Consider the following 20,928-nt stretch of genomic DNA (forward strand, 5'->3'; position numbering starts at 1 on the left):
AGAATGCGCACCACAACTACTGAAGCCCGTGTGCCTAGAGCCCGTGCTCCACAACGAGAAGCCACCGCAGTCAGAAGCCCACACGCTGCAACAAAGAGTAGCCCCTGCTCACAGCAACTAGAGGAAGCCCGTGCACAGCAACGAAAGACCCAACGCAGCCATAAAAAATAATTTAAAAAATTAATTAATTAATGCTAAAATTATAAAAAAATATAAAATAAATGACGTGTCACAGAAAATTATAAAGAAAGTCTTCATCTACCTTGTTCTGCTACCAGGGCCTTGAGCTCTCCCAACAAATACTTGATAGTTCTAACTTTTTCAGCACTCTGGTTCACATTTTTTGCATTCTGCACATCCTTTATTCTTGTATCTTGCACGGGTATGTTTAAATCCTTTCTTTCACTTCTGACCTCTCCAATTTGTTCTTTAACATATTTTTCTTCTTTAATAGCCAAGAAATCTGGCTGTAATAGGGTGGGGCTGCAGCAAGTCTGACTGTCTGGATGAGAACCCAACAGTTTCGTGTATGTTTGGAAACACTTTAGTAGGTCTGGTTCCTTAGGAACTCTTTGTTGTGGCAGAATCCCATTAGCAAGACCCAGCTGCTGAAATGTTGGAGTAGCTGGTTTGTCAGTTTGGGGCAGGCTACATGGAACTCCAAGACTAGTACTGAAGGAATTCCTTAGAACATCATCAGTACAGTCCACAGGAATTGTTCTACCTTGTGATACAAACTGGTTGTCACCATCAGTCTGAACTTCCTAAAGAAAGAAAAAAACAAGTTAAGCCTTCAAAAATGTGAGCACTGACTTGTAGGCATTAACTATAATAAACTCAAACGAAAAATGTTAGAAGATGACATTTGCAGGATAGAGTTATAGATTACCAGTAAATAAACTGAATTTCCCCTCAGCACAATATTCTAGCTTTTTAAAGCCTCTGCAATATGGGAACATTATAAAGCCATGACTAAAATAGATCGTTTACAAATACCACACATGGTTTAAAGACATCAAAAATTAGTCTACTTTGGGACTAAACAAAATTCCACTTTGGGAAATTACAATGTAAGAAAATAAGGTGAAAAAGCTTTTGCACAAATATATTTAGAGAAATGTTATAGTGGTAAAAACTTCCTTAAATGTCTAACCATAGGTGAGTAGTCACACAGACCATGGTATATTCACTACACAGAGTATTAACAACTTATTAAAAATTTCAAAAAGGTAAATTACAATAAAATGTTAAGTGAAAAAAGCAGTATATAAAACGTTATAAAATTTAATTATGATGATATATTTAAAAGAAAACTAACTTAACAAATTAAAACCAGAAAACAAAACCTACACAGAGAATTAAGTAACTGGAACATGCTCTATCAACGTGTTAACAGCAATTATGCCTGGGTGGTAGGTATGGGTGATTTCTTTTTTCAAGTAATCTCTTTCCCTTTCCCCCTTCACCCTTTCCCCCTCCCCCAATTAATAGGTAAAACTTTTCTAATACAAAATAACTTGAAAAAATAATTGGTCTTTACATCCTAGGGCATTAAGATACAATGAGCAAATTCAATTTTCTCTCAAGACGACAATTTCTAAAAGCAAATTACTACTTATATAGTATATAAACTGTACTCACAGAATGAACCACTGGAGGGCAGGGTGGTTGCTGAGGTAACTGGACCGGGGTAGAGGTGGATAAGCTATAATTAGAATATGGAGATGCCTGAGATTCTAAAAGGGAAAAGGGAAAAAAAAGTCATTCACATCTCAGACTGCTTATACAATTACCAGGCAACTTAATTAGAGCTTATAATCATGCCTTTTAAAACGTCATTCATACTAACCAGAACCAGACGCAGTGTGGCAAGGTGCAGTGGGAATTCCTTTAGGGTTGTTCTTTGAAGCCAAGTTATTCATCAGTGACATTTGAGTCTGCACATGCTCACAGAGGGCTTGGTATATTATGGGTGAATACATTCTATAATGATCTTGTAGTGACCAATTTTGTGGTATATCTGATGAGTCTCTTTCACTTCCAGCAGAAGCATCATTAGGAATCTGTTTCTTATCATCTGAAGATACTAATGTGGAAGAAGGGAAAAAAGTTCTTGAAATACGATTCTTCAAAAACCTTTACCATAAGATAGGGAAAAAAGGACTCTCAGAAGTAGCTATCACCCCTAAAGAAAATCACCTCAAATGATTTTTTTTTTTTTTTTTTTGCGGTACGCAGGCCTCTCACTGTTGTGGCCTCTCCCGTTGCGGAGCACAGGCTCCGGACATGCAGGCTCAGTGGCCATGGCTCACAGGCCTAGCCGCTCCGCGGCATGTGGGATCTTCCTGGACCGGGGCACGAACCCGTATCCCCCTGCATTGGCAGGCGGACTCTCAACCACTGCGCCACCAGGGAAGCCCTCAAATGATTTTTTAAAAGTAAGTAATGAATTAGGTTCTCCAGTCAAAAATCATCTACACTATGTCTTTAAAATCTTTATTAAACACTACTAATAAAATCTCTCCAATTATAAAGACCTCTCTTAGGGGGGGTTACTTCTCTCTAAACTCCAGTGAAACTCTTTCACCTTGCTCCTTGTCCAGTTCATGCTCTTGAGAGGGGGAATGCAATAGAAAAGACAGATACCTTGTACAATTCTGATGCTTTGACAATAATAATAATAATGATAAAGATAAATAAATGAGAGCTTTTAGAGTGAGAATAAAAGTAGATTTAATCTACACATTGGGCTCTCAGACAAGAGCTTAACCTGACATTTAAAGTCTCCAAAGCTTAACCATGACATACTTTTCCAACCATCTTCCCAACACTCTCAACTAAGAAATTTTTCATTCCAGTCAGGCCATTTTAGACACCTAAAACAAGCTTTTCTCACTTTCCCAAAACATTACTCATGATGAACCATTCTTTCCAATTCAATTCTACCTACTCACCAAAGCTCATCTGAAGGCTTCTCTCTCCCATGAAGCCTTTTCCAGTCATTCTAGTCTAGTGACTGCTCTTCACCATCCCAGAGCACATATTGTCTATACAAATCATATATCACTTGCATATTGTACTATATTGCTTATCTTTCATTCTCTTGTCTACCTGACTAAACTATAAGATTCTTTAGGCAGGACTGTATTTATACTTCATTACTTTCTCCCACAGAGTCTTGTATTAATCTATGTACAAAGCAGTACAAAGTAGAAACCTGGTATTAATAAACTAATACATGAAAAACAAGAGTTTTCTACATAGCACTACTCTATAGATCACTATCAAAATCTATTTCTTTGTCTAATAAGATCCCCTTCCCAAATGTTTTTTTAAAGACTATTAATAGAAATGAGAGTGTTCTTGGTAGATCATAGGTTATCAGAGTACAAAGTAAGTTCAGAAAAACATACAGCTTTTGGCAAAAGCTTACCAAAGCTAAATATATATTCTATGACATAGCAATTACACTTCTGGGTATATACCTAACAGAAATGAGTGTTTATGTCTACTAAAACAGTGGTCCCCATCCTTTTTGGCACCAGGGACCGGTTTCGTGGAAGACAATTTTTCCACAGACTGGGGCGGGCGGGGGAATGGTTCAGGCTGTAATGCGAGCCATGGGGAGTGATGGGGAGCCATGGGGAGTGATGGGGAGCCAGGGGGAGCGGTGGGGGGCGGTGGGGAGCGATGGGGAGCGGTGGGGAGCCATGGGGAGCCATGGGGAGCGGCAGAGGAAGCTTTGCTGGCTCGCCTGTGGCTCACCTCCTGCTGTGTGTCCCGGTTCCTAAGAGGCCGTGGGCGGAGGAATTGGGGACCCCTGTACTAAAAGATGTGTACAAGAATGCTCACAACATCTTTATTTGCAGTAGCCAAAAACTAAAAACACCCAAATAGCCATGAATAGTAGAAATGGATGAATTGTGGTATAGTCATCTGAAATATACAGCAATGGAAAAGAACAAATTACTGATATACTCAAACTACCTATATGAAATTAACAGATATGATATTGTGTGAGAGTCAGACACAAGACTACATAGTGTACAACTGCATTTACATGAAGTTCAAAAATAATAGAACTATCCAATGGAGATAGAAGTCAGAAAAGTGGTTACTCAAGGATGAGGAGATAGGTGGTGGTGAGAATACTGAGGGGTAGGAGCCTGGTAGGGTACTGAAAATGTTCTATATTTTCATCTGGGTGGTGACTATATGGGTGTACCCCATATGCAAAAATTTATTGAGATTTATGCACTTGCTTTATGAAAGTTACTCCTTAATTATTTAAAAAGTGAAAACAGTTAAATTTTTAAAAATGGTATGGAATTCCCCAAATACATATACAATTTATTGAAAATAAAAACATTGCTAAAAGCATAAAACTTACAAGTAAAAGCAAAAAGTTAAAGGCAGATGAAATATTATAACCAATAAAGATAGAAAAATACTACTAAATTAATATTTGACTATGAAAATGGTTGGAGATATTGGATGCTTCCATTTTGACTTGGGCTATACTCTTCCTTTTGAGATAATCTATTGCTGTGAACATACTTCCTTGGCCTGAATATGAGCTCTAACAGTTACTAGCTGAATAACTTCTGGCAAATTATTCAACCTCTCTTGGCCTCCTCTTCCTCATCAGAAAAATGATGATAAGAGCATTACCTATTTCATAAGATTGTTGTGAAAAGTAAACAGCACATGTAAAGTATCAATGTCTAGCACATAGTGAGAACTCAATAAATGTTATATCTGTTACCAAATGGCTACAAAGTCTTAATACGGACAAATAAATATTTCATATTCACAAATCTTCCCAACTGCTATCAATAAAATATCTCTAACCATGTGCCCTCTGAGGTGACATGCAGTAACAATTATTCTTCACTCCCTGAATATATGAGCTACAACAAATTGGTTAATAAACATTTCTGTAAAAAAAAATTATTTCTTAGTGGAAATACAATTTTATAATAAATCAAATGGAAAAGCATCCTCCTAAAATAGTTTAACTTTGAAATCTAAAATGATGAAGGGTGAGATCACAGGCAGCCCACGGCCATCCAGCACATTACTCTTCCTTTCCTCCTGATTCCTAGGTCTCTCTTCTGCTCCTGGCCTTTCCTCCTGATTCCTAGGTCTCTCTTCTGCTCCTGGGTTTCTTTTGGTCCCATAAGATAAGAATTGTCTGGTTTGAGGAATTCTCAGATTTTACACTCATAGTTCCCAAGCACTGGCGCTCATTCACTTTTCAAGGGATGGTTTTCACAATCTCTGATAAAGAGGAGCTACAATATTATGCCTTTGCCAGCAGATGGCATCATCCAACATAAATTAATAAACCTCAAACACTTCTTAAAATTCAAAGCTTTAGAATTAACATGACTTACTTTGCTCCTTTATTAACTCACTCTATGTGAAACTCTACTGAGAATGTTGTATATCTGTATTTAAGAGACAAAATCTTAAAGCAAATTATCAAAGACAAGTTAAAAATCATAAATGGATACACACTTTTAAAATAAAAAAAAAAAACCCACCAACAACAAAATAAGCCTGTTACTACACAAATACAAATGAAGTATATTTTCTTGCTCTTGTTCACTATAAAAAAGCACCCTACATAAACATTTTACCAAACAGCTTAGGACAGCAATGCCTAACTGGTGTCAGGTGATAACTATTTATTCAGTCCACAAAACTTTCTGTCCTTGAATTTTAGCTGCTGTACAGCACTGTTGCTTGGATGTACAAGCATTGTCTGACAGGTAAGATAATTCCTGCCACCCAAATACAGAACAGACATCTACTGCGGATAAGAGCTGCTGGATGCCTATTATAATGTGAAATACGTGAAAGAACACCTGGCCTTGATACGGGCAATCAAAGCTCAAAATATTCTGCCTGTAGCAGTTTATTTCCCCAAGGTGAGGGCAGAAATATATACATGATACTGAAAGTAGGTCACATGCCCACAGCATTCAACACAGTTATCAAAATGTAAAAAGTTGCTTATTAAAAAAATGTCTTTTTTCTTTGAGTGTCAGGAGCACTCTCAAGCAAGCTCTCAACGCATTTCTGGAACTGCCTTTCTGCCTCCTTCCTCCCAGTATGCAACGGGGTGGGTGAGCGTGACTCCACAGACGCTCAGTGATCAGGCAGGTACCAGACAGAAAGTAAGTAAGGAGCCCAAGCCCCAGAAGACAGTTAACACCAAATAGTAAGATAATGTATGCTAAAGTTAAAATGATACATAGATACCAGTTAACATGCTGTAATAGATTCCTAAAGTCCTAGTTATGATTATCTCACTTATGCAGAGATGGAAAAGAAAGCAAGTGCTGAGTTTGGTTTTTGTGTATTTTGAGCACTGTGCCAACAGAGCAAAAACCTTGTACTGGTTAACAGCTGCTAACCACAAAAAAGAAAAAAAAGATGATCCTTTCTAGACAGTGCTACAGTTTGGTAAACTAAAAAAGAGTAATTTAAGCAAAGGGAAAGAGGCTTCTGCTTCTGAAGAGTCAACCTTAGGAGTAAGTCAATGAGAACCACTTCTAATACTGCAACCCTAAAGGAGACTGTCCTATGGGATATAGGTCTTTCCGCGGATGAAAGTGTAGGGGAAATGACAATAAGATTATATCCTGATCACAGGCCAGAACTGCTGATCTGACTCTAATCCAAAGAAGAATTTAATGCCAGGGACCCAGAATGCTAGATCTCCCTCATTTGCTTCCCCAAACCCATCTTCTACCCGTCTCCACCCTGCTCTGCTCTCTCTGGGATGCTAATCTGTATGGATTACATTGTTAAGAGACATTCCTTCATGGGTCTCTTCTGCTCCTACATGTTTTGCTGGGTCTACCAAAAAAGTAAGGCCTTGACCTAAGCTCTTTACCTGGGCCATTTCTCAGGGTTGTGTTTGTACTGAGCAACTTTGAGGGATAAGGTAATGTTTCCCCCTGAGACAAGTACAGGCTTGCTCACTACTTACTACAAAATCAGTGGATTCCCCAAGCTCAGCGGTCGTCAGCTGAAGCTTAAACCTACAGCATGTGCAGTATCCACCTGGGTCCATCCCATCATCCCAGTGGGAAGTGGCAGCAAGGGAGAACCAAGACAAATATGCTGCTGTGCATGAGTAATAAAGTCCTTTGTCTCTGACCCAGAGTCTCGTGTCTCCTGTCAACATGCATGACACAGTAAGGCTAAATTATTAGTTGTAAGAATGAAAATCAAATCCCAGACCAGATATACAACAGGGTTCCAGTTGGGTCCAATCCAATGGGAGTCTCAGCATTATCATGGAAAGGAAGAAGCATGAATTCAAAGTATTTATTCCCAACTCCCTCTCTATGAGGCCACCTTGGGCTGGCTTCGTCACTGCTCTTCTCAAGGCAGCCTACTCTACACAACAGTATCTCTTGAGTCCCAGTACCCTCTTCCTCACCTCATTCCTTAAGGCCTAAGGATAATAAAAGCTCTGTTCCTGCTGCTAGCACTGGGCTAGCACAATTCCTTGTGGTTTCCGTATACTCTAGTCACGTCTTTGTAATGAGTTTCTTTGTAAATAAACCATCTTAGAATTATCTTAATTTGAGTGTAGCCATCTATTTTCTGTTGGAACTCTGATAACAAACAGCTAAGCTGGGATCCAACAAGTTGCTACCACGGCACCAATGCCAGCCATGTACATTCTAAATGAGAGTTCCCTGAGAAAGGGAGCCCTGGACAAAAAATAACCTGCCTTGAGAAAAAAAAGTAAGAGACTGGAGGAATAGGTAGATGGCGCTACCACTCATTTCTTTGTCCACTGGGCCCCCAAAATGGGCTTCTACTTTAAGAATTAGACCAGGGGTTAGCACACTTCTTCTTAAAAGGCTAGAGAATAAACATATTACGTTTAGCAGGGCCGATTGTCTCTGTCACAACTACTCAACTCTGCCACTGCAGCACAAAAGTAGCCATAGAAAATACATAAATGAGGGACTTCCCTGGTGGTCCATGGTAAAGAATCCGCCTTCCAATGCAGGCGACACGGGTTCGATCCCTGGTCGGGGAACTAAGATCCCACATGCCGCCGGGCAACTGAACCTGTGCACCACAACTGCTGAGCTTGAGCACCTCAAGGAGAGAGCCCACGTGCTGCAAACTACAGAGCCCACGCACCCTGGAGCCCACGTGCCACAAGTAGAGAGAGAAAACCTGCACACCACAACCAGAGAGAAGCCTGTGCACCACAATGAAGAACCCGTGGGTCACAACAAAAGATCCCACGTGTCTCAATGAAGATCCAGTGTGCCGCAACTAAGACGCAATGCAGCCAAAAAAATATAATAATAATACTTAAAAAAAGAAGAAAATACATAAATGAATTAGTATGGCTGTGCTCTGATAAAACTTTATTTACAAAATAAATGACTAAACATTATTTATAAAGCAAAACTGGCTGTAGTATGCTGACCCTGGTTTAGACCAATGTTGTCCAATAGAAATATAACGTAAACCATATATGCAACTTTAAATTTTCCAGTAGCAATATTAAAAAAATTAAAAATGGGTAAAATTAATTTTCATGTTTTATTCAAATCAATATAGCCAAAATATTAACATTTCAATATGTAATTAACATTAAGTTATTTTTTGCATTAAATATTCTAAGCATACTGTGGATTTTACTATTAAGCACATCTCAATCTGGATGGTAAATTTTCATCAGAAATCCTTGATCTGTATTAGATTTAATAAAATTTACAGTTGAAAAAAGTAGATTCACGTACCTGTTATTCCAAACATACTTAAAAGTTTTCTAATAACTGGATCAAGTACCAGTTTTCAAATTAAAATTAAATTTAAGTAAAATTAAATAACATTTACAATTCAGCTCCTTGGTTGTACTAGCCATACTTGGAATGTTCAATGGCCACATTTGGCTACAGACTGCCATCTTGAGCAGAGCAGGTCAAGACAATACGAGGCTAAATGTGACTGGCCTCCAAGATAGATTAGTAAATTGTTTCCTCTGCCTTAGTTCTCTGACTCAGGACCACCTGCAACATCAACCTCTAGTCCTATGAATGTTCTGCCCTCGTTTTCTCAGCCTCTTTGCCTGGATCCTGATCTCTTAATACCCAGGGCTATTGCTGTAGATAATTTTCTAGACTTCACTCCTTGCCTAAGCCGAATCTAAGCGTGCACTGCTGTGTTAACATTTTGGGCCCACCTGAACTGTGGAACTAGCTGGTTCCATTCTTGACCATCTGAATTCCCATTGTGGACTTTTATTTTTTCTTTTTAAATAAATTTATTTATTTAATTTTGGCTGTGTTGGGTCTTCGTTGCTGCATGTGGGCTTTCTCTAGTTGCAATGAGTGAGGGCTACTCTTAGTTGCGGTGTGAGGGCTTCTCGTTGTGGTGGCTTCTCTTGTTTCGGAGCATGGGCTCTAGGCGCACGGGCTTCAGTAGTTGTGGCTCACAGGCTCTAGAGCACAGGCTCAGTAGTTGTGGCACACAGGCTTAGTTGCTCCATGGCATGTGGGATCTTCCCGGACCAGGGATTGAACCCTTAACCACTGCGCCACCATGGAAGCCCCATTATGGACTTTTTCATTTCCATTTTGGGCTATCTTGTTCTATAGGCCTCTACGGAACAGCATAATCAAAACTTGATTATTCTAAACTGCTTGCTGAATTATTACACTTAATTAAGTCAGCAAGATTAACTGTGAGGGTATAAAACATCCTTGGCCACAGTCACCATCAATCAGTGGCAGGCCTTCTTTCCTTACATATCTTATCTAACTTGGAATTTTACCTTCCTATTATCATGTCTTCTAACTGTGCAGCTCAAAAATTGAGCTATTGAACCTACTTAAAAAAATATATATATATATATACATAAAGTATTTTTAAAACAATAAATATACACATGAAACCCAACCAATTTGTGAATATCTATGAAAACAAGGGGCAGGGAGAACAAAGATAACTCTATATACCTCCCAAATGTCAAAGTGAGTTTGAACCTTTCCTCCTACAAACCTAGCCACTTTTTTTTCTACTTTTCTTCTTGGGAAAGTAACTACTCAGTGATTAGAAGCTGAACAGAGGGGAAAAAAAGCACAAGCACACACACACACCTGAATAACCAATGTTATTAAAATGAATCCAACTGCATAATCCCAATAATTTATCAAAACCCCCAGAATTAAGTATTATATTTAAATAAATGAGAAAAAATACTTACAAATTTCCTTCCAGACTACAGAAGGTACAGTATGTTTTTCATGTCCTTTCTTTTTAGATCCATATCGTTTGCTTTCTACAGGTCTGGGGTTATATCTATTTTCTGAATATGCTATTTCTGAACCTACTATTAATTAAAACAAAAATTCATTAGCATTAAAAGAACTACTTAATTGAGAAAAGGTGACCAGCAAAGAAGCATTTAAAAAATAAAACCTGAATCTTCATTTCTCAAAATGTCCCGCAGCAAAGAAGCACAACCATCAAGCCCTTGTACAGTTTCAGTCTGCAAAGAGAAAGTCATTTAGAAATTTGTATACAAAATTTTAATGCAGGAAAAAAAATTCTGTAATTTAAAAATTTCCCTATTTAGAAGCAATTTATTATTGGTAGAAGACTTGTTTTAAAGTAAAAAGTCTTCATTAGAGCAATTAATACTTTACTTTTGAATTTTTATTCCCACTTCTTAGCTTTTACCTGAAAACTAATTAAAATAGCATATATTGTATCTATTCAGTTTAATCTTACCTGACTTTCTGAATCAGAATGAGTGGGATAGCCAGAATCTGCATTAAGACGAGCTATCTTTCTCAAATGGGTCCTAGAAAACAAGTTTGTTAATATCTTTACCTATGACACAAAAAGTTGTTTTCCCAAAATATATTATAAATAGACATTTTCTTTCCAGTGAAGGTTGGATAAGAAAGTTTGTCCATGTAAAAGATGGATTTATGCAGGACTTTATGAAGATTGTAAAGACTAAAATGATCAACATGGGTAAGATATGAAAAGTCCCTCCGCAGACTTTTGTGAAGGTAGAGACCCATTTAGTTCTCTAGGGTAGGAAAACTTTAGTCTAGCCCAAACACTTGAAAATCTCTTGAGATTTCCTGAAGTTGTAAACTTCTTTACGTACTTACCCTTTCTTTCCATTTGTTAATTTAGCAGCTCCAGTGTGCTTTCCTGAAGATAATACCTATGACATAATGCATTATATTGTAGTATATATACAAATATTTTTTCTATTACATTCTCAGTATGCTGTTTGGACAAAACCTGAAATGTTATTCATTGTTTCCGTTCCCTTTTTTACTGTGGTAAAACATACACAAAATAAAATGTACCGTTTTAGCCATTTTAAAGTATACAGTTCTGTGGCATTAAATACATTCACATTGCTGAGCAACCAACACCACCATCCATCTCCAGAACTTTTTCATCTTCCCAAACTGAAATTCTGTACCCATTAATCATTAACATCTCATCCCCTCCTCCCCTAAGCTCCTGGTAACCACCCTTCTACTTTCTGTTGCTATTAATTGGCTATTCTGGGAAGTTCATATAAATGTAATCATACACTATTTGTACTTTTGTGACTGGCTTATTTTGCTTAGCACAATATCTTCATGTTGTAACAAAATTTCCTTCCTTATTAAGGCTGAATAATACTCCTTTTTTTTTTTTTTTTTGCGGTACGAGGGGCTCTCACCGTTGTGGCCTCTCCCGTTGCGGAGCACAGGCTCTGGACGCGCAGGCTCAGCGGCCATGGCTCACGGGCCCAGCCGCTCCGCGGCATATGGGATCTTCCCGGACCAGGGCACGAACCCGTGTCCCCTGCATCGGCAGGCGGACTCTCAACCACTGCGCCACCAGGGAAGCCCCAATACTCCATTTTATATATGTACCATGCTATTTTTAATAAAACCCACAATTACAACTGAACTCTTATAATTTGTTCTACATAGAATGTCAAGCAAACAACACATACATTTGTGTCTTAAGTCTATTTAAGCTGAAAATGAAGTTGAGATATTATTTTAATCAGAAGTATATACTATAGTAAGTTTGGACTATACTCAACCGCTGAACATGTTTTACATTCCCCAGTTTTTCAAAACATACAAGTTAATTCAAGATACAGGGCAGAGTCCATAACTCTGATTTTATTTATCCACGTTCTTTAGAATGCCTGACAAGACTAGCACATGAAAACTCTACCATTCCTCTTTATCTATATCTCATTCTCTCAATCTTTCTTTTTAAACACATATGTTATTTTTTAAATTTTTGATTTAAAAAATACCTTAGGTGGGCTACCTTTTGTGTAGAATAAAGAAAAAATTTGCTTCTACATGCATCCAATACCTTGAGAGTTACAAAAGAAATAGTTAATTGTAGTTGCCTCTGGGGAGGGAAACAATCTGGGAGACAGAGTAAGAAGGGAAACTTTCCATGGTATACCTTTTTATATCTTAAAAACTTTATATCATATAATCTCTATTCAAAATATAACTTTTAAAAGATACAATTAAATTCCCTACTCACTCCCTCATTTTAGCCTTCAGGTGTAGTCACTGTTGGCAGTTACACTTAGGATTTTTCTTGACATGTTTACATATTTCATTCCAAGACAGCTTTGAGCACTAACTATTAAACTTTCTGGAGTTATACAATATTCTATTATTTGCTTGAATATGTACACTCTCCTTCTAAGAATGCTACTGAGAATACATTTTTTTAAATTGGGTTGATAAAAAGTTTTACTTCTCCTTAAGATAACTTCGAATATGATGGAGTCATAAAGCCAGCAGTGAGAACCAACATTGGTGGAAGTAAGATCCCATATAACATAGCTCCACTGGCCCCTGCATGACCCCCTCAGGGTCTTTCCTTTCACAATATCTATGTCGGTGTCCTGGCCAGGACCACAATAAAAAGCCAAACCATTGTGCTGCTAGGTCTAAAAACAACTACCACAATAATTATCTTTCAAAATTAAAATTAGTATACTATCTGAGATAAATAATGGCATAATTGTAAGATTATATACAGCATTTCTCCAAAAAACACACACATTAGGTTATATTACAGAAAACCAGGTAGAGAAAATTAACCAAAATAAAGCACCCTGTAACAGTATCACACTGGCACATTTCCTTCAAATTTATTTTGTATTCTTTATTTTGAAATAATAGTACAAATAATTGTATACATGTCACCAAGATTCCCCAACTGCTGACATTTTACTACATCTGCCATGTTTTCTCTCAAAAAAAAAGTATATAATTACGTTTTGTCTGAACCATTTCAGATTAAGTTACAGACACGATACCACTTTATATTTAAATATTTACTCCTGGGACTTCCCTGGTGGAGCAGTGGCTGGGTAGTCGCCTGCCAATGCAGGGGACACGGGTTCGATCCCTGGTCCGGGAGGATCCCACATGCCGGGGAGCAACTAAGCCCTTGTGCCACAACTACTGAAGCCCACGTGCCTAGAGCCCGTGCTCCACAACAACAGAAGCCAGCACAATGAGAAGCCCGCGCGCTGCAATGAAGAGTAGTCCCTGCTCGCTGCAACTAGAGAAAGCTCGTGCGCAGCAACGAAGACCCAACGCAGCCAAACATAAATAAAATAAATTTATAAAAAAATATTTATTCCTAAATATTTCCTAAGGACAAGGTCACTCTCTCATACAACCAAAGTATAATTATCAAAATCGGAATTAACACTGAAACCATACTATAATCTAATCTACAGATCTTATTCACATTTTGCCAATTATCCCAACACTGTACTTTATAGAAAAAAAATTCTGGCCCCCATCCAGTCGAGGATCATATGTTGCATTTTAAGTTGTCCTATCTCTTTAGCCTCCTTTAATCTGGAACAGATCCTCGGGTTGTCATTCATTGTCTTTTACAGCCTTGACATATTTAAAGAGTATGAGCAGTTACTTTGGTAGAATGTCCCTCTGGACATGTAGACTTGTCTGCTTTCCCATGATTGGTTTCAGGTTGTGCTTTTTTGGCAGGAATACCACAAAAGGGATGTTGTATCCTTCTCGATACAATATGAGCAGGCATATGATGTCAGTTTGTCCCATTACTGGCGATGTTAAGTTTGATTAAAGATGGTGCCTATCAGAGTTTTCACTACAAGGTTACTATTTTTACCTTTGTAAATATTAAGCATTTTGTGGGGAGATACTTTGAAATTACACAGACACCCTATTAATCAAACTTTTGTCCAGTAGCATCCATTGAGGATTCTTGCCTTAATCATTTGTCAAATGGTGATTTTTCTAACTTACATCATTCCTTCTACATTTATTAGTTGGCATTCAACCTTAGTGAAGTACTTCTTCATTTGTTAGTATGGACTTACTGATTCCTATTTCACTTAATGGGTTATGATGCATTATTATCCTTATTTATACTAACGCTCAAATTGTCCCAGATTCTGTCAGTAGGAGTGTTTTCAAACCGGCTCCTCTATCTTTTTAACATGTCCCCATTATTTTTTGAGCTAATGCTTACAATAACCTGATCCAATTTTTTTTTCATTGTGGTAACATGAAATCTACCCTCTTACCAAACTTTTAAGTGTACAACATAGTATTGTTAACTATAGTATGATTATAGCAGAACGTACTCATCGTGCATAATTAACAGTTTATACTCATTGAATAGCAACTCTCCATTTCCTCCTCCCTCCAGCCCCTGGCAACTACCATTCTACCCTCAGCTTCTATGAGTTTCACTATTTTTAGATACCTTATATAAGTGGAATGATGCAATATTTGCCCTGTGACTGGCTTATTTCACTTAGCATAGTAGCCTCAAGGCTCATTCATGTTTCATATAGCAGGATTTCCTTCCTTTTTTTAAGGCTGAATAACATGCCATTGGGTATCCACTAATCCATCAATGGACATTTAGGTTGTTACCACATCTTGGCTATTGTGAATAATGTTACATGAACACAGGAGTGCAAATATCTCCTCAAGATTCTGTTTTTAATTTTTCTGGATAAATATCCAAAGGGGGACTACTGTATCACGTGATAGTTCTATTTTTAATTTTTGAGGAAACTTCACATTGTTTTTCATAGCGGCTGCACCCTTTTACGTTCCCATCAACAAGTGTACAAAGATTCAAATTTCTCCACATCCTCACCAACACTTGTTATTTTCTGGATTGTTTTTTGCTGTTGTTGTTTTGTGCTTTTTTAAATAATAGTTATCCCAACAGGTGTGAGGTGATATCTCATTGTGGTTTTGATTTGCATTTCCTTGATTAGTGATGTTGACCATCTTTTCATATACCTGTTGGCCATTTATTTGTACGTCTTCTTTGGAGAAATGCCTATTCAAGTCCTTTGCCCATTTTTCAATCAGGTTGTTTGGTTTTTTGCTGTTGAGTTGTAGGAGTTCCTTATATATTTTGTTTATGAACCGTTTATCAGATATATGGTTTACAAATTCTTCTCCCATTCCATAAGTTGCCTTTTCACTCTGTTGTTTCCATTTTATTTTTATATATCTAGGTCTCAGCTCTAGAGTTGACCATTTCTCCCAAAAGTCATGGTTCCTTTTAGTGGACAACAGTATTTAAAAACCAAGATCTAGGCAATAGCTGTGCTATTTGCTACTGGGGCTTCATATGGATTATTTATTTAGTCATCATGACCAGATAGTTGCAATTTTGAGTCTTGTGTTTTTACTTTTAAGTCTTTTTCCATATTAACATAGTCTTCAAATTTTTTAATGGTTGTGTAGTATTTCCTTGAGTGGAAGTAATATAATATGCCCTTGGTTTGCTTCATATTTTTCACAGTCAAAAAACAAACCTGAAATGTTTTCATATACTGAAAATAGGCTTTCACATTCAAGATTAAAAGCTTAATTATTTGATAACAGGTTATTAGTTGTTTAAAGGACCTAGATACAAACTGCAAAACCACTTTCCAAAACAAGTGCCCCAAATGGCAATGCATGACAGAATCAGTTTGCTTTATCTCACATTTACTCCCGCTAAGTATTATCATTAAACTTTCTACTTTGTTATTTGAGAAAATCGTAAATATTTCTTAGGGGTCATATCTCCTACCAACAACTGCAAGATAAAATTACATTTGTAGAATAATTTAGTGTACTAAAGCCTTTCATTTCCACTTAATCCACACGCTGTGAGTTGTTATTACTTCTGTGAGATGGGAACCTAAATTTCAGAAAGGTGGCTTGTTCAAAGTCATATATCTAAGAGATGTTTAAAAGAGTAATGTTTAAAAGAATGGACTCTGGCACCAGCTATGTGGGTCTCAATCCTGTCTCCACTGCTAACCAGCTGTGTAACTGCAAGGAAGTTATCTGAAGTCTCCATCCCTCAATTTCCTCATCAATAAAATGAAGAGTGTTATCTACCTCCTAAGATTGTTGTGAAGATTAAATGAGAAATTACATGTAATATCTGTAGTAGTGTTACCCAAATGTTAGCTGCTACTATTATCATTGAGATGGTAATAAACTGTTTTTAAGGGGGCTAAATTGTGTTGCACAATTTATGCCAAGTGTGAAACAGATGTTTTATCAGGTTCTCTCATTTAATCTCCCCAATTCTTTGAGGCAGAATTTTACACCTATGTTATAGATAAGGAAAAGGAGGCTTGGAGCAATAAAAAGTACTTTGCTTACTATCACTATGACAGTAGTGGCAGAATTGGAATTTGAATCCGGAGGTGACTGTGACTACAAAAACCATGTTTTTCCCCCTTGCTGACTGCACGTATTCTGCATTCATTCAATATAAAAGAAAGATCTATAAGGGTGGGGCTGCTCTGGAAGTACTCATGAAGAAAATCTGGAGCCAGGTTTTGAAAAAAAATGTAAAATTCACGTTAATGGGGAAGACAGCATTAAAAGTGAGTTGATAAATGCAGGAAGACCAAACAAAGGGATGCATGTGTGGATATGCTTGAGGAGGAGTAAGATCACTCTAAGTAGAGGGTCTGAGTGAGGACTGACTGATTCCTATTGGTTGACAGATTACCTGAAAATACAAAGATAAACTGTTTAGTAGCGGAGGAAGCCGAGCAATGTCTCTAGGCTGAAAAATGGCTTGATAAGGGTTAGCAAGGGCACAAAAGGGGCGCTGAGGGGCACCCAAACGATGGAAATGTGAGAGTGTTAGAGAAGACTTCTGTAAGTGGTCCTTGAGCTGAGGGACAAGAGACGGAAAGTGAAGATTTCAGGCAGAGAAGGGCATTCTAGTCAGAACAAAGAGCAAAGGCACAGAGGCCTGAGAGAACACGGGCGCCCAGGGCACTGGAGAACACACAGGTGAAGAGCTCTGGGTATTACTGGAATGGGGGTGGAGGCTGGTAAGGAATGCACGGGCCCGATCGAAAAATGGCTGTGTGGACAGGCCAAAGAACTGAGATTTTATCTTGGAAAAAAAACAGGAAGAAGTGTTCCAGAGCTGGATTTTAAGCAGAAAAGAGAATCGATGAGGGGCGTGCATTTGAGGAGGGGTAAGGCTAAATGCAGGGACACTAACTGGGAGAGTTGTGGTTTTTTTTTTTTAACTAGTAGTAAAATACCAGCAACTGTGACGGAAGATCCAGCTAGTAGCGGCACTTGTTGGAAAAGCCGAGAACCTGTAGTTGATGCAACAACGTCCTGAGACTCCGAGAGGTCAAGTCACCCACCCAGCGGCAGAGGCTGGACACGAACCCGGGGCCCATACCAAAGCCAGCGCTCAGGTGGACCCCAACGATTACAACAGAATATACATCTAAGGGCAGAGCGGCTGTGTTAGGGTGTTACGATTAGGTCCCCACCCCACCCCCGCCTCGTCTCCTCTCCCACCATTTATTTTTAGTGCGGCAGCACTGTCTCCGTTTTTACTTTTTGTCACAGGGAGCTCTGCACGTCTCCCGGCCCGAGGACTCCCACCGTCCCTCTCCACCCTCACAGTGGACTCCTCAGGTCCGCAGACCTCACCTGGCCCGGTCGAGATCCGGACCTGACCATTTCTCGCAGCTTCAGAAAGGCCCAAGCGGAGGGAAGCAGAGCCGCACTGTAAAAGGAATTAACCGCCGCGGACTCCCGACCCCCCTTGGCCCGCCCCCCAAGCTTCCGCTTCCGGGAAGGAGCCCGCCGAACGCCGCGCCTCCTTGTCTCCGGCGCGCAGACAAACCTCTCCAACCCGCAGTCCGCAGCCCTGCGCTTGCGCAATAGGCCCCTGTCGGACCCCGGCTCGTCACACTCCGGCGGAGGGCGAGAGACGCACAGAACGCCGGCGAGCTCGGCGTGGCCAGGTTGTCGGACGGAGCGGGGCCTGGAGGGGGCGGGGCGGGGCCTGGAGGGGCGGGGCGGGGGCGGGGCCGGGGCAAGGCCGCGCCGGGAAGGGCCGGGCGAGCAGCTGGAGCGCTGGGCTGAGCGGGATTTCTGGTCACCTGGGCGACCTGAGTTCTGCGTCCTGCGTCCCTGCAGCGAGGGTTTCCATGGAGGAGCGCTGCCCTGCATCAGCTGGGAGAAGTGGCGAAGGGGCCCCGCCGGGACCAGAGGAAGGGACTGCTGTAGAGGGCGAACAGGTTTCTGAAGGAATTCCTCTGGCTCTGGGTTTTGACTGTATTTTTAGTTGGTGTTTAGTATACCATTTTGAATGTATTTGTTCTTGATAATCAATAAAAATCAATCCTCGGTCTCGTTATCTCTGCGTAATTCTGATGACAGTTGCAAATTTTTCATTTTGTGGCCCTCGATCTCAGAACGGCGCTCATTAGTTGCGATTTTGGTTTTACTTCCAAGCATAGTTGTTTACTCTTCAGTGGAAGTAATCACTGTTAATAAAGAATAACAATATTCTTACCATTGGCATGCTGCACGAATTTTAATGTGAATGGCTTTGTTCTTTTAAGGCATTTAGTTTTGGGTTAATGTTTTAAATCAAGTTGGGGAAAATTAATAACCCAATTGATTTCATTTTTTTAAAGGAAAAAAATCTACGTTTTGAAAGTCTTAATTAGAATTAAAATAACCCAGAAACTGAAATCTGTCCACCAATATATTGCACACTCATACGGAGTGATTTGGGGAAACTAGGTATTTAATAAATTTAGCTTTGAATTAGATTAAATTGTGAAAACCTCTCCCTTCTTCATCCCTCTTCTATAAGTGTTTAACATATTCACCTGAGGTTTCAGATGTTTTTCTTAGTTGACTTGACTTGTCAAAACTTATTCTGGAGCTTCCCTGGTGGCGCGGTTGTTGAGAGTCCGCCTGCCGATACAGGAGACACGGGTTCGTGGCCCCGTCCGGGAAGATCCCACATGCCGTGGAGCGGCTGGGCCCGTTAGCCATGGCTGCTGAGCCTGCGCGTCCGGAGCCTGTGCTCCGCAACGGGAGAGGCCACAACAGTGAGAGGCCCGCGTACCGCAAAAAAAACAAAAACAAACTTATTCTGATTTTTCTTACTTAATACCTGCTTATTTTAAGAAAGCATGTATTAATTAATACATGCTTATAGATAAGAAATAAAAATCACCCATGATCCCACTACCCAGGGAACACCACTCTTAACATTGGTGCATTCCCTTCTAGACTTTTTCCAACTGTGTACAGACAGTCCACACTTATGATGGTCCGACTAAGGATTTTTCAACTTTATGATGATATGAAAGCAATATGCATTCAGTAGAAACTGTACTTTGAATTCTGGATTTTGATCTTTTCCCAGGCTAGCGATATGAGGTAAAATACTCTCTCATGATGCTGGGCAGTGCAGGGAGCCTCAGCTCCCGGTCAGCCACGCAATGAGGAGGGTAAACGATGGATACTCTACAGTGTACTGTGTCTGAGCATGTTTAATGTAGGCTAGGCTGAGCTATGATGTTCAGTAGGTTAGGTGTATTAAATGCATCTTTGATTTATGATATTTTCTTTTTTTAAATAGGTCTTTATTGGAGTATAATTGCTTCACAATACTGTGTTAGTTTCTGTTGTACAGCAAAGTGAATCAGCCATATGCATACATGTATCCCCATATCCCCTCCCTCTTGAGCGTCCCGCCCACCCTCCCTATCCCTCCCCTCCAGGTCCTCGCAAAGCACCGAGCTGATCTCCCTGTGCTATGCTGCTGCTTCCCACTAGCTATAACTATTTTACATCCGGTAGTGTATATATGTCCATGCCACTCTCACTTCGCCCCAGCCTCACCCCCCGGCGCCCCCCCCCCCGTGTCCTCAAGTCCATTCTCTATGTCTGCATCTTTATTCCTGCCCTGCCACTAGGTTCATCAGTGCCATTTTATTTTTTTTTAGATTCCATATATATGCGTTAGCCTACAGTATTTGCTTTTCTCTTTCTGATTTACTTCACAACAGTGCACAAGGGTTCCCATTTCTCCACATCCTCACCAATGCTTATTTTCGGGTTTTTGTTTTTTAAATTTATTTATTTATTTTTGGCTGTGTTGGGTCTTCGTTGCTGTGTTCGGGCTTTCTCTAGTTGCGGCGAGCGGGGGCTACTCTTTGTTGCGGTGCGTGGGCTTCTCATTGCAGTGGCTTCTCTTGTTGCGGAGCATGGGGTCTAGGCACGTGGGCTTCAGTAGTTGTGACACGCAGGCTCAGTAGTTGTGGCACGTGGGCTCTAGAGCACAGGCTCAGTAGTTGTGGTGCACGGGCTTAGTTGCTCCACGGCATGTAGGATCTTCCTGGACCAGGGCTCGAACCCGTGTCCCCTGCATTGGCAGGTGGATTCTTAACCACTGCACCACCAGGGAAGCCCTATTTTTTTGTTTCTTTAATAGTAGCCATCCTAACTGGTGTGAGGTGGTATCTCGTAATTTTGATTTGCATTTCCCTAATGATTAGTGATGTTGAGCATCTTTTCA

The 20,928-nt window shown here is 39.7% G+C and overlaps 1 protein-coding gene across 5 annotated transcripts in view; it reads right to left on the bottom strand.

The window, feature by feature from the left end:
- The window catches only part of CCDC14 (coiled-coil domain containing 14), a 45,123-nt gene extending 26,990 nt beyond the window's left edge, over positions 1-18,133 (bottom strand). Inside the window, exons 1-8 of one of the 5 annotated variants that reach the window (XR_003792400.1) lie at positions 18,036-18,065; positions 11,172-11,227; positions 10,780-10,852; positions 10,468-10,537; positions 10,253-10,378; positions 1,850-2,086; positions 1,642-1,736; positions 263-764 (exon numbers count right to left, since the gene is read on the bottom strand). Coding sequence is in view for 4 of the 5 variants with exons in the window: in XM_029214970.1 (XP_029070803.1) it covers positions 263-764; positions 1,642-1,736; positions 1,850-2,086; positions 10,253-10,378; positions 10,468-10,537; positions 10,780-10,852; positions 11,172-11,227; positions 18,036-18,065 (1,189 nt within the window). In the remaining variant the exon portion in view is untranslated. Of the gene's footprint in view, positions 1-262; positions 765-1,641; positions 1,737-1,849; positions 2,087-10,252; positions 10,538-10,779; positions 10,853-11,171; positions 11,228-18,035 lie in introns of all 5 variants that reach the window. The other 4 variants (XM_029214971.1, XM_029214970.1, XM_029214968.1 and 1 more) reach the window with 4 other exon arrangements.
- Between the last annotated feature and the right edge of the window lie 2,795 nt (positions 18,134-20,928).

Source organism: Monodon monoceros, unplaced genomic scaffold (assembly GCF_005190385.1).
Source record: "Monodon monoceros isolate NGI ecotype Baffin Bay Population unplaced genomic scaffold, NGI_Narwhal_1 Super_Scaffold_11, whole genome shotgun sequence".
NCBI lineage: Eukaryota > Metazoa > Chordata > Mammalia > Artiodactyla > Monodontidae > Monodon > Monodon monoceros.